Here is an 11917-nt window from a genome sequence, read left to right as displayed (position 1 = left end):
TCTTTAGGCTTCTTTTTTTAAAAAGATGTATTATTTTTATGTGTACGAGTGTGTGTGCGCGTGTGTACAAGAGTGCAGGTGCCTGCGAGGGACAGTGATTATGGAGTTACTGTGACCCACCTGACGGGAGTGCTGGGACCCCAGTGCAGGTCCTCTGCAAGAGCAGGATGTTCTCCCAACTGCTGAGCTGTCTCTCCAGCTCTTTATTTTCTTTCAGGTGGCGAAAACCCACTGGCTGCTGTCACACTGTTATTTGTAGGTACTTTTCAAATGTACATGCATGAAAAGGAACTTACACAATCTCTTTACAACAGTAAACACATAAATATATTTGAAGCAGGCAAGTTCATTAAAAAGTAATGAGTGTTAAGACTATTCGGAAGAGGGAGGGGGAAGCAGCTGGTTGGGAAAGTTTGAAAGGGGTGAGCTCAGTCCTGAGATAATTTCCAGAGGAAGGGATGAAACTGGAGTTAAATGTGTGTCCCAAGGAGAACTCTAAAGGCAGAAAAATAGATCAAGTCTGGAAAACAGGAAATTGTTTAATGGAAGTAAATAGAAGAAAGGAAAACTCAAACTCTGTTCTGGGTCAGGACAGAAAACCTGACTCTGGCCGGGCGGTGGTGGCGCACGCCTTTAATCCCAGCACTCAGGAGGCAGAGGCAGGCGGATCTCTGTGAGTTCGAGACCAGCCTGGTCTACAAGAGCTAGTTCCAGGACAGGCTCCAAAACCACAGAGAAACCTTGTCTCGAAAAACCAAAAAAAAAAAAAAAAAAAAAAGAAAACCTGACTCTGGTGAAGATCACTTGACTACCTAGAAAAGTTTAAGGCCTGATTTGAGCCTGAGCTACAGGAGCTTCACACACATCCAAATAATTCAGAATAGTAAGTGAAATTAAATTCAAGGGGACAAATATCTAGAATATTATAATTTACAGAGAATGTATAGAATGTTCTACTTCGTAGTAAAATGAGGATACCAGATGCTGAAGGGTATTACAGTTTCTGTTTGAGGTGATGGAAAAGTCTGGACACAGGTTATAGTGATTGGTGCACAGTAGTCTGCGTGTAACCAATAGCTCTGCATTATGTGCTTCAAAATGGACGGAAGGGCAAGTTTTAAGACATTTTACAAAATGAGAGAAAAGGAAATATCTGCCATGATGAGACGGTGCAACGACCTCTTGAAGACTTTGTCCCAGCGTTTGCTAGGTTCACCTTCATGAGGGTGTATGGACTCACCAACGGCTGTTGCGTTTCTCACCGTTCTGGGAATTTAGGGTACAAACGGGGGGGGGGGCATGCTCTGCACGCACCTCATGATGCCCCTGGAGACAGTTTACTTTCCTTCTCAAAGCTGCAGATTTTATAGCAGTCTTTCAGCCTCAGCACGAGCAACTGTCCTTTGGGGTAGGACAATTCTCTGCTTTGGAGGACAGTTGCGCATTGAAGGAGAGTAAGCTGTTGCTACCACTAGATGTCAGTAGTATTTGCCCCTGACAGCAAAAATCACAGGCTGAGAAGACACAGGTTGAGAAGAAAAGGACTGAGGAAGTGGGGAGAGTGGGCGGAATCTTTTTTGAAAAGCCTGAAACATATCAAACAGTTCTAGACATTAAACAAATACCAACATATCAGCTGTAGCAAGCAAATATGGAGGGAGAGGGGTTGGAGGAGAATCATCCCTAGGCACTGGCTCTTGATGAATCCCAAAGCAGGAAGGTATCTGTTAAAAGGTAGGAGACTTTTCCACAGCTTCACGTTGAGGCTATCATTTGTCCATCCATGTAGGGCTCATCAGGCCGAGGAACCATCAGGTAAAAAGGAAAGCCTTCCGCTGGTGCGATGATGTATGCCCACTCAGGCATCCCAGACACACAAGGTCGTCAAGTAAAAATGTGTCTAGAAAGAGGGACAGTTTCTTAGATTGGGTAGGGGATAAACGATCTTCTGTTCTATGGCTAAACATAAATGACCACTACCACAAGCAACAACACTTGTGCTCCAAGGGGCTACCCACCAGCCAAGGAGAAAAGGCCAGCTCAGAGTAACGGGAACATGACAAAGGGCAGAGCCCATTTAAGCTCATTTTAATAAAAAGCAATTAACTTGCATACACCATCACTTCAAGATTGTTTCTCAAGGTCACAGATATATGAAAAGATGCACTGTCTTGTTCTTTTTTCATGAAATACTCGCATGCATTCCACGAATAAAACGTTAATATCAAGACATAAGATCACGTTTGAATGACCTCAACAGTTATTCTGTCAAGTAATGACTAAGGGAAATTAACATCAGGAAGAGCTGCATGCTAACTAATCTTCCTTACAATGCACACTAAACATTACGGAGATGGATAACAGCAACAACTCTGAGGGCCTAAGAATGATTCTAAGTTATTTTAGCAACAAGAGTTTTCTTCCCACAAAGATAACTGAGAGTTCTTTTTAACCTCCCGCAGCTAACGGTTTGAGGAGGTGCGGGGGCGGGGGGACTGTGTGACGCGTCCGGCATCCTGAAGCCCTTGGATGGCGAGTCTCGCAGGAACACCAAGAAACAGGCACGGAGGACCTGGAGGACACAGCAAGCACCGCGGGGTAGCCTGCCCCCTCCCAAAGTGACTCTAGGCGCCACCCGACCGCAGCCCTAGCCTCCCTGCCTAGCTATCGGGTTGCTGCCTCCGCTGCGGCAGCGAGAGTCTTAAAAGCCCGCCCCTGGAAGTGATTGACGGGCAGTTTCCACCAATGGCCAATGCGCTCAGCCCCGGCGGGCAGGCAGAGGGCTGCGGCTGGCGGAGGAATCTCACTCGCCCGTTAGTCCCGGGCAAGGTGTTGCGGCCGGCGCCATTTTCTGAGCCTGCCCGTCTCGGGTGCCGCCATGTTGGTGAGGAGAAATCACCGTTACGGCCACTGTCCAAATCCCCGCGTCGCTGCGCGCCACCCGCCGGCTCCCACGCCTCAGCCTCCGGCGGCGAATACAGACTAGAGCGGCAGCGCCGGCAGCGCGGGGCCGTTGCCCCAGTCTTTGCAGTTAGAGCCCCATCTCTCTGGCGTGGTTGTTAATAGACTGGAAAGTCTGTGTCTGTGTCGCTCACTAGTAACCGTGAGTTTTTACCACTTCGTCACCCGTCGGCGGCGGCCGGGAGCAGGTGCCCGCAGGCGGCGCAGGGGTCCTCCCCGCGCCCCGCCGCCGCCGGCCTCCAGACCTGCCCTCCAGCCCCGCCCCGTTCTTGACCAAACATGACAGACTCTGAACATGCAGGGCACGACAGGTCGGGAACCCTTCTTGTCTTGTCTTTCTGTCGGATGAGAGAGGAGGGGTCGGGGCGGCGGGAGCGGGCCGGGGCCGGGCGCCTCCTGCATGACTTAGACGTCTCTGTGTGGCTCCAGCGGTTCCGTGACGCGCACCTTCGTCCACCCGCAGCTGGCTGCCGGCCGCGCGCGCGGGGGAGGCCGACCCGGCCGCGCCCGCCTCCCCGGAGCCGGGGTCGCCGCTCGCCGCCCCGCCCCCGCCGGGCACGTGCGAGCCCCCCGCCCCCGGCCCGGCTCGGCACCGTCGTCTGCGCCGCCGCCGCCGCCGCGCGGGCGGCTGGTGGCGTCTGCCCGCCGGGCCAGGAACCGGCGTCGGCAGCCCCGTGGGGACCGGCCCCCAAGGCTCAGTAGTAGGCCTTTTGGATGTTTGCCTCCTACCCGAGTCCACCTCTGAAAATAAACATGTTTAGTTTTTAGGAGGAAAGAGAGAGAGAAAAAAAGCCTCTTCCCATCCCCCACCCCCAGACCATGTGCTGCAGTCGTATACCCCCAGGAATATGAAATGGCAGAGACTACAGATTTTAGCTTAACCTACTTCCTAGGTGTTAAATACCATTTTGATCTTTTAGCTGAATTCTGACTTTCTACTTTTATAAATTTTGCTGTGCTCCAAGAGGCACGTTCTTGGTGCCTTTTAATGATTTGGTGGCATTTACAGAGTATACTCTAGCATACCTAACTTTTAGTTAGATTTCAAAGTCACATTCATAGCCAAGTCACATTTAAAGGGGGCAGAAGAGGACTTTTATTAATTCTGGGCGCAAAATCTTATGCATCCGATTCCTACTTAGAATATAAACTCGAAACTCTACATCCTCACATTGCTTTTTTTGCATATAGAAATAGAAGTATAAATGGGGTTCCAGTGTAACCCATTAGACTTAAGAATTGTGAGTGTATGATCAGCGTTTGATAAAGTATAACACACACTTTTCTAAATCCAGAAACAAAACCAAAAATATTGAAATTTGGAATATCAAAATTTATGATGACCTTCAAAGAGATTTTTAAAGAGTCTTAACAACTTGAATAATGTAATAAATATTTTCCAGAAAGACATAAATCAGACAAAATGCATCAATTTTTAGATCGTAAAATGTACTTGTAAAATTTTAAGTGCAGAAGCTTGTGTTTAACACATTTTTCATAAGTTTTTAAATTAATGCCTCTGGTTTTGGTGATGGCAAATGGACTCTGATTGATAGGCAAATACTTTTTTAAAAAAAACTTTATTTAATGCACACTGGAGTTACAGACAGCTGTGAGCTCTCATGTGGATGCTGAGAATTGAACCCGGGTCTTCTGGAAGAGCAGTCAGTGCTCTTAACCACTGAGCCATCTCACCAGTCCCTAAACAAATACTCTTTAACACTTAACTACATCCATAGTCCAATATCACCTTTTTAAAAAGTTTAAAAGGAAGTTCCTAGAATTAACTAATAGTGTTGAAAAGTCTGTTGATAAGCCAATGATAGGGTTTTGTTAATGGACTTAAAATTCATTGATAAGAAAGGAAATTTGTTCTCACTTGTTAGTGGAGAGAGTAATTTGAATATGTAGAATTACATATTTTATATAATAAAAAAGGTCACCAAATTTAGAAATCAAAGTAATAATGTTTACTAAAGTATGAGGATTTATTTAGACACTGTCTCACTAGCCTTAGCCAGCCTGGAACTTGATATGTAGATCAGGTTGTCCAAGAATTCAAATAGATCACTCAAATGCCTGTCTTTGCCACCAGAGAGCTGGATTAAAGGTGTGCACTACCATGCCTGGTTCCTGTCAGACTTTTAAAAGCCTTTGGGACCCCGTGTAGGAGTGCACACCTGTGATCCCAACACTTGATGCCCTGAAGAAGGTCTGGTCATGTCAGCCTGCCATAAACCGCAGGACCCTGTTTGACTTCTATTTGTTTTAAAGTGGAATTTGAAGTTTTAAAATACTGACTTAGAAGTTAAAATGAAATTTTAGTTTGAAGGATATAGATTAAGTGCTTTGTTTTAAATTAGGACCTAAAAGTATTTTCAGTTAGCTCAGTTTAAACTTGCCCAGTGTTAAGTGGTGCGTGCTATGAACCAGATCCTTTTTAGAAGCAAGCAAACAAACAAACAAAAAACACTTCCATGAAAAGAACTACACCAAGAAAGTGCACTATCAGGATGTGGTGGGCTGTGCTTGTAACTCTTAACACTCTGGACGCCAAGGAGGATTGCCATTTGAGGCCAGCCTGGGCTAAAGGAAAGAAAGAAGAAAACCAACAGAACATGGGAGCTATAGAAATGGCCCTGCAACTATTTAGCTTTGTGAACTTAACTGAATTTCTGAGTGGATAACTGAATCCTCTCAGAAATATTTAAACCTTTCCAAAGCAGCTCTTCCTGTCTGCCTTCGAGAGCTTACTGCAGTGTTTCCACCGATGCTACCTGGCCCAAGTTCAGGTTTAGAAGCTCCCCATGTAATAACAAACCGTTAGGGGTTGGGAATTTAGCTCAGTGGTAGAACACTTGCCTAGCAAGCAAAGGGGCCCTGGGTTTGTTCCTCAACTTCGAGGAAAAAAAAAAAGACAAAATAACAAACTATTAAGTAAATGACTCTCAGTCTTATCCAATCAGACCTGCTTTGATACAAATGAAGATTTGTGTATTGCTCAGAACAACTTGTATAGAAATCTCTAGGTAGGTTTGTGGTTATCTGTATTTTTATAGGTTTCTAGTTAATTCTAAAGAAACTTGGGAGAAAATAATCTATGGATTCCTCAACTATTCTCTGCTTCTATATTCTAGCTATTTTATACTGTAATACAAGCTTATATGAATTATGTGGAGAATATGTAAGATTTGGCATAGAACTAGGTCCTCTCACAAAGATTGTTTTCTATCACTTTTGAAAACTAAAATATACATTCAAGAAAATAGATCTCATTTCTAACTGCTTTATATAAATTAAAAAGTAATTTTTAGGACAATGAAATTCTAAATGCAAGTGAAATTCATAAAATGTTTAACTTTCTGCTTTATAATTATTTTTGAACATGTTTTATATGGTGAGTGTTTTGTGTAAATTTGTTTGCTATATCTTGAAATATATATATATATATATATATATTTAAAAATAACCTTTTGAGAATACCCTTTTGGGAGTCAGGTATTGTTGTGCACACCTATAATTCCAGCACTCTGGACACTGAAGCAGGAACACTGGCATGAATTTAATACCACTCTGAGCTATAGAGTGAGACTCTGTCTCAAAACTACAAACGACCCCTGAAACAAACAAATAAAACTATCCAGTTGGTGTACTTTACTCTAACATTTTCATGCCTAAAGCAAAAAATATGTTTATAAGGATTTGTTAATATAATAATACTTATAAACTTGTAGATATGTAGAATGTTAGTGATTTTGTGCATAAGTCTGGAGCCTAGTTCAAAACAAAAAGTAGAGCTAAAGAGGAAGGAATTGAGGAAGTTAAAGAAAGGTATATTCCCCCTTTCACTCAGTTCTTTCATTCACAACTTCACCCTTCTAACTTCAGCCTTCAGCTGGATATATTAGCCCAATTAAAACAACTTTGTATGATGTTTGGTATCAAACCTGTGGCCTCATGCATGCTAGGTAAGAGTTCTACCATTGAGCCACACTCAACCCCACAAGCAACTGCTGAAGGTTAAATGCCAGCTCTGCCTCAGACTCTTGTCCAGCAGAATAGAAAGAGATAAGCAGAACCCTAATAACTATTACATAGTTTTCTGAGATGCTGATGATAAAAGCTACTCGGGGCCTGCACTGGAGGGAAGACGATTTTAACGTGAACCTAGTATAAGACCTTGTGATTCCTAAAGTTCATTCTATTTATCCATTCATTCGTTTATTTTTTTACTTAATAGGAGGTATGAATATTTTCCTGAGTTGGAGGTTATTCTTTGTTCTTTATGAAGAATTTTACCTTTTATTTCCCTCCCGTTCTGCTTCCCTTCCTCTAAAGCAATAACAACAAAACTCCAGCTTGTCAGAATTGTGGTAATTGTCTAATAACTTATAGTCTCTCAGTGGATTGAAAACTTGACCAAGAGACTGCACCAGAGTTTGGCCAATTACAGACAGGTATATGTGTATAGAACAAAGAGAAATGAAGTAAAACAGTAGGTTCAGACATGATTAAGGTGTTAATGTGTAGACTGTCAAATTATTTTGAAAAGTGAGGAAAAGGCTCAAACATGGGGCCAAACCCATCCTGAATGGGATATGGGGAATCACAGCAACATTTTTAAGTACGACAGTAATCACCTGAAAAAAGCAGGCTGAGAAAAGTGAGAAAGCTATTGATCGTTTTTGGTAGACATTAATAGTGTATATTTAATACTTATTGTCTAGACATGGAGTATACAGCAATGAAACACATTTTCTTGGGAGAGAAATAGCGTAAGAAACATATATTAGAGCAGAAAGTGAGATGAGTCCTGTGGGACATTCTATTTTTCAGTAGATTTTTTAGGTAACCATTTACCAAGAGTAGATTTTTTTCAAAATGTGAACTAGAAGAGCAGCCCAGACCCAAGCCATTTGGGGGGGAAACATTCCAGAGGGGAAATGGGAGATAAAAAAAAGGCCATGACTCAGGAATGAGTTTGGTAGGATTCAGGGAAAAACAAGGAAGTGGAAGCAGTGTGCTGGAGGGAAAAGTCAGCAAGGGAGACTGGAGTAGCAGTAGAGTTAGGATTCTTGTGTGCTGCCTGAGCCCTAAGTCACTGTAAGGACTTGAAGTGTACTCTTGAGTAGGGTGGGAGGCACTGGAGAGAGGAAAAGCACTATCTGCAGTAGTCTAGGTACTAGGTGATGATAGCTGTGTTTGGATAGCTGGGGTTGAAAATCGAGTGTGAGAAAGAATGAGCTAGAGCTAGGCTAGACGTCTAGTAGTTGTTTAGTGAAGAATTGATCATCTGTAATGATGCAGACACAAAGCAAGATTCATGAGTTATTTCTTAGTTAAATCTTGGTGTCTGCGATGCTAATTGAAATGATTGAGATCCACTGAGTGATCTCATGTGCTCTAATAGGCCACGGAGAAAAGAACACTGTTTTAAAAACCAGAGGAGGAAAACCTTTCAGGGATGTGCAGATTAAAACACTGAAGGACAGAAAGGGTTTTTTTTTGTTTTGTTTTTGTCCTTTGATATACATAATTCTAGATTAAAACATTTAAGTACTGAGTTAAAAAGTGCTGTAAACTGACGGCTTTCAGCCTGAAAGTTTGCACTGTTTTTTGATTAGATGGATTTTTTTGCCTATATTGGAGAGTGAACCAACAGCCTTTCACATGCCAGGTGATTACTAGTTTTAAGAATTAAGCCCAGCTTGTTTCAAAATAGGCTTCCTTGGATGTATTTAAGATTTGATTTAATGTTTTATACCCTGTACAGTCCATTATTACTTCCGCATCTTGCATACTCACCATCCAAGGTGTGCCTCATTTGTATAGGTGATCTGGTTAGCATCTTCCCTTACAACTGAGTTTGTTTTCTGCTTTATTATTTGTTTGGGGTTTTTTTGTTGTTGTTGTTTGAGACAAATTTCACTATATAGCCCTGTCTGACCGGAACTCACTATGTAGGACCAGGCTGTCCTCAAACTCATAGAGATCATCCTACCTCTGCCTCCTTACTCCAGGTGTGGACTGACAACTAGAGTTTGTAACCCTTTACTAAGTATTAAACCAAGGTTTCCTCCTGGACAAATGGGATGCGTATCTGACAGGGATGGTTGACCTTGAATTCACATGATTAAGTCTTCATACTGGGGCTGCCAGGACATTGCTTTGTGATTTTTCCAGAGTCATCTTTCAGAGTGACCCTGCATTATCAGGTTTTCAGGTTCAGAAGCGAACTCAAAGCTCTTTAGATTCAGACATGCCAACTCATGCTCAAAACCAGTAACACTGATCACTTCCTCTGTGAAAGCTAGTATCTTAATAGCTTCACATGAATCACTGGATCCTCCCAGCAATCCAGGTAGAAGGTCTTATTATTGGACTTCCCTTTTAAAGGTGAGAAAACAAATATGAAGATTTAAAAGCTCCCAACGGTACTAAGTAAATCAGTTTTTATCTAAGTAAAACACTTTTATCCCCATGTCAAGAGAATGTATATACATGAGAGTTTCAATTTATCCCTATGAAATGAAGACTGGATGTTTGCATCAGAGAATGTGTTCTCCATATAGAATGCTATGCAGAAAATTAGATGTCAAGAGTTGCCCAGTGAACAAGAGTGTGGTATTAGGACAAGGGGGTTAGTTGGAAATGGCTGATAGTTTAATGGCATTAAGCTCCAGTGAGGTGACATTCACATCTCCATCATATACCTGTTAAAGGATATGTTTCCTCCTGGACATATGACACTGACTTTCTCTTCCATTGTTCACAACCCCTCTTTCTGGTAAGAACAGTTCTTTGCATTGTGTACCAGTACGTTACATTTATTTCCTTTTTTCCCCCCACTTGGTCCTTCTTTATCTGGTGTGGTTTAATCTTTTGGTTTTATGGTTGGTTCTTCTTTCTTTTTCTTTTCTTAGAACATTCTTATTCTAAACACACACACCCTTACACACATAGATACATTGGGGGGGGGGGAGGTTGGGTTCTGGGAAGTATTACTTGACTGGTGGAAACACATACCAACCAAGATTATAGTAATTCCATGGCTTTAACAAAGACAGTTCTAACAGGTTATTTACTCTCAGCAAAGTAGGCTTTTTCTACCATAACTGATTTTGTGTGTGCTTTGTTTTTAATTTTCTTGATTAACATGAATACTTCAGATACTGATAGGGCCTTAAACTTTCATTCACCATACACATATTTTTAAATGAGAAAAAAGTATAACATAAAACTAGAGCACAGCTTTTTTCTTTTTCTCACAAAGTTGACACAAAACAACTTAAATTTGAAATTCTAATGGTCCGCAAAACTTTTTATGCACCACAGTTTATAATTCCTATTTCTCTCTGTTTCATAGTTTAGGGGCAGACTCTGGATGGCTGAGTAAGAAGTCATACCTATCTGTGGCACTCTGTGTTACCACCTTTTCCATTGCTTTAAAATTATGATTAATCTGGTATCATGTATGGAAATTACTGAATTACAGATAATTGTTTTAGTTATTTATAAATTAATCCTTTATCATACCTTTGTCTAAATCTTAAAATATAACGTCTTCTAAATCGTAAAATATCAAAACTTCCAGTTACTTGGACTAATTATCTTTATATTACATTTTAAAGCTGCATTTTTAGCTATAGAAAATATAAATTCTATTGCATATACATTTCAGTTTCTTAAGGAAATTTATTTGTTTCACAAAAATCCCTAATTCTCCTTTTGCTTAAGTTTTTAATCTCTACATGCAGTTGACAAATGTCTTGGAACACTTGTACTTGTGTGGGGATTGAGTTCTAGATTATGACTTGATTGCTATGTCCTTGAAATATATAATTCTTCCTTAAATTTTTATTTTGTATAAGCAAATCAATGCAAATGGATAATCCATTGTCATAAGAAGCACCTTCATGGTTTGGTTGTAATATATTGTATCAAATGCCTCTTTATTTTTTTCTGAATGTCAAATGGCCGAGTGTGAAAAACAATAGCCAGTCAGAGCAGGAGCCAAAGTCAGTGTCATCATCATCATATAAACAAACCTTCAGCAAATGTGGAAAAGTGGGAACAGTTACACTTGCAGTCTTTGTTACAAATTTTAGTGGTCTCATTTCAAAGTAAAAGGTAGCTCAATGATTAAGAGCAAGCACTGTCTGCTCTTCCAAAGGTCCTGAGTTCAATTCTCAGCAGCCCCATGGTGGCTCACAACCATCTGTAATGAGACCTGGTGGCTTTTTGAGGAAGAGATCTGGTCAGTCGTCCTCGTCAACTTGGACCATGAAACCCAATATGGACAAGTTCAACAGACCCACCATATACGGCTGCCTATGCATGGTTCAGCATTGCCAGAGCATAAATTTCATTCATTCATTCATTCTAGTATAGTAATGATATTTTTCAGCACTGCTCATTGCTAGATTAGCACAGTTACTGCTTTAATTCATACACTAGGGTCATTTTCACTTGGGGCAGACAGTTGGAAGAACTTGTTTCTTGTGTATATATCCACAGATACAGAACAAAAACTATTGCGTTAAACAAAACTTTAGAAGTTTTCTTATGGAATTTTGAGGTGATAAAGTCATTATTTAGTGGTTTGTTTCTTTTTAAAAAAATAGCTTTCATAAATATTACTTGTAACATTTCCACATTCATTAATATACATTTATACTCCATCTAATTGGTAAAATTTCAATAAATAAGACAGATTTTTTATTCCAACTTGTACCTAAAACACATTCTTAATTTGGAATATTCAGATATTTACAGCAAATCTAAATGTCATGCATATGTATAGTTTTACTTTACTATTCTGATGAATTAAAATGGTAAAATGATCAGGCAGTTTCTGATCCTGTGGCATCCAGGACTTGACTTAGAAAACTGTATTTAGAAAAAAAGTGCATTTTAGTTGAAAATTTGAACCAAAGTATAAAGTAGAACATTTTCA

At 40.9% G+C, this 11917-nt stretch overlaps 1 protein-coding gene across 1 annotated transcript in view; it reads left to right on the top strand.

Moving 5' to 3' along the window:
- The first annotated feature begins 2864 nt into the window (after positions 1-2864).
- Zc3h6 (zinc finger CCCH-type containing 6) overlaps positions 2865-11917 on the top strand; it is a 60194-nt gene continuing 51141 nt past the window's right edge. The window contains exon 1 of the mRNA XM_057780926.1: positions 2865-3272. Within this exon, the coding sequence (XP_057636909.1) occupies positions 3241-3272 (32 nt within the window). The 5' untranslated portion in view covers positions 2865-3240. The remainder of the gene's footprint in view (positions 3273-11917) is intronic.

Source organism: Chionomys nivalis, chromosome 9, assembly GCF_950005125.1.
Source record: "Chionomys nivalis chromosome 9, mChiNiv1.1, whole genome shotgun sequence".
Taxonomy (NCBI): domain Eukaryota; kingdom Metazoa; phylum Chordata; class Mammalia; order Rodentia; family Cricetidae; genus Chionomys; species Chionomys nivalis.
Note: the sequence above shows the minus strand (reverse complement) of the source record. Positions and strands in the feature narration are given on the sequence as shown.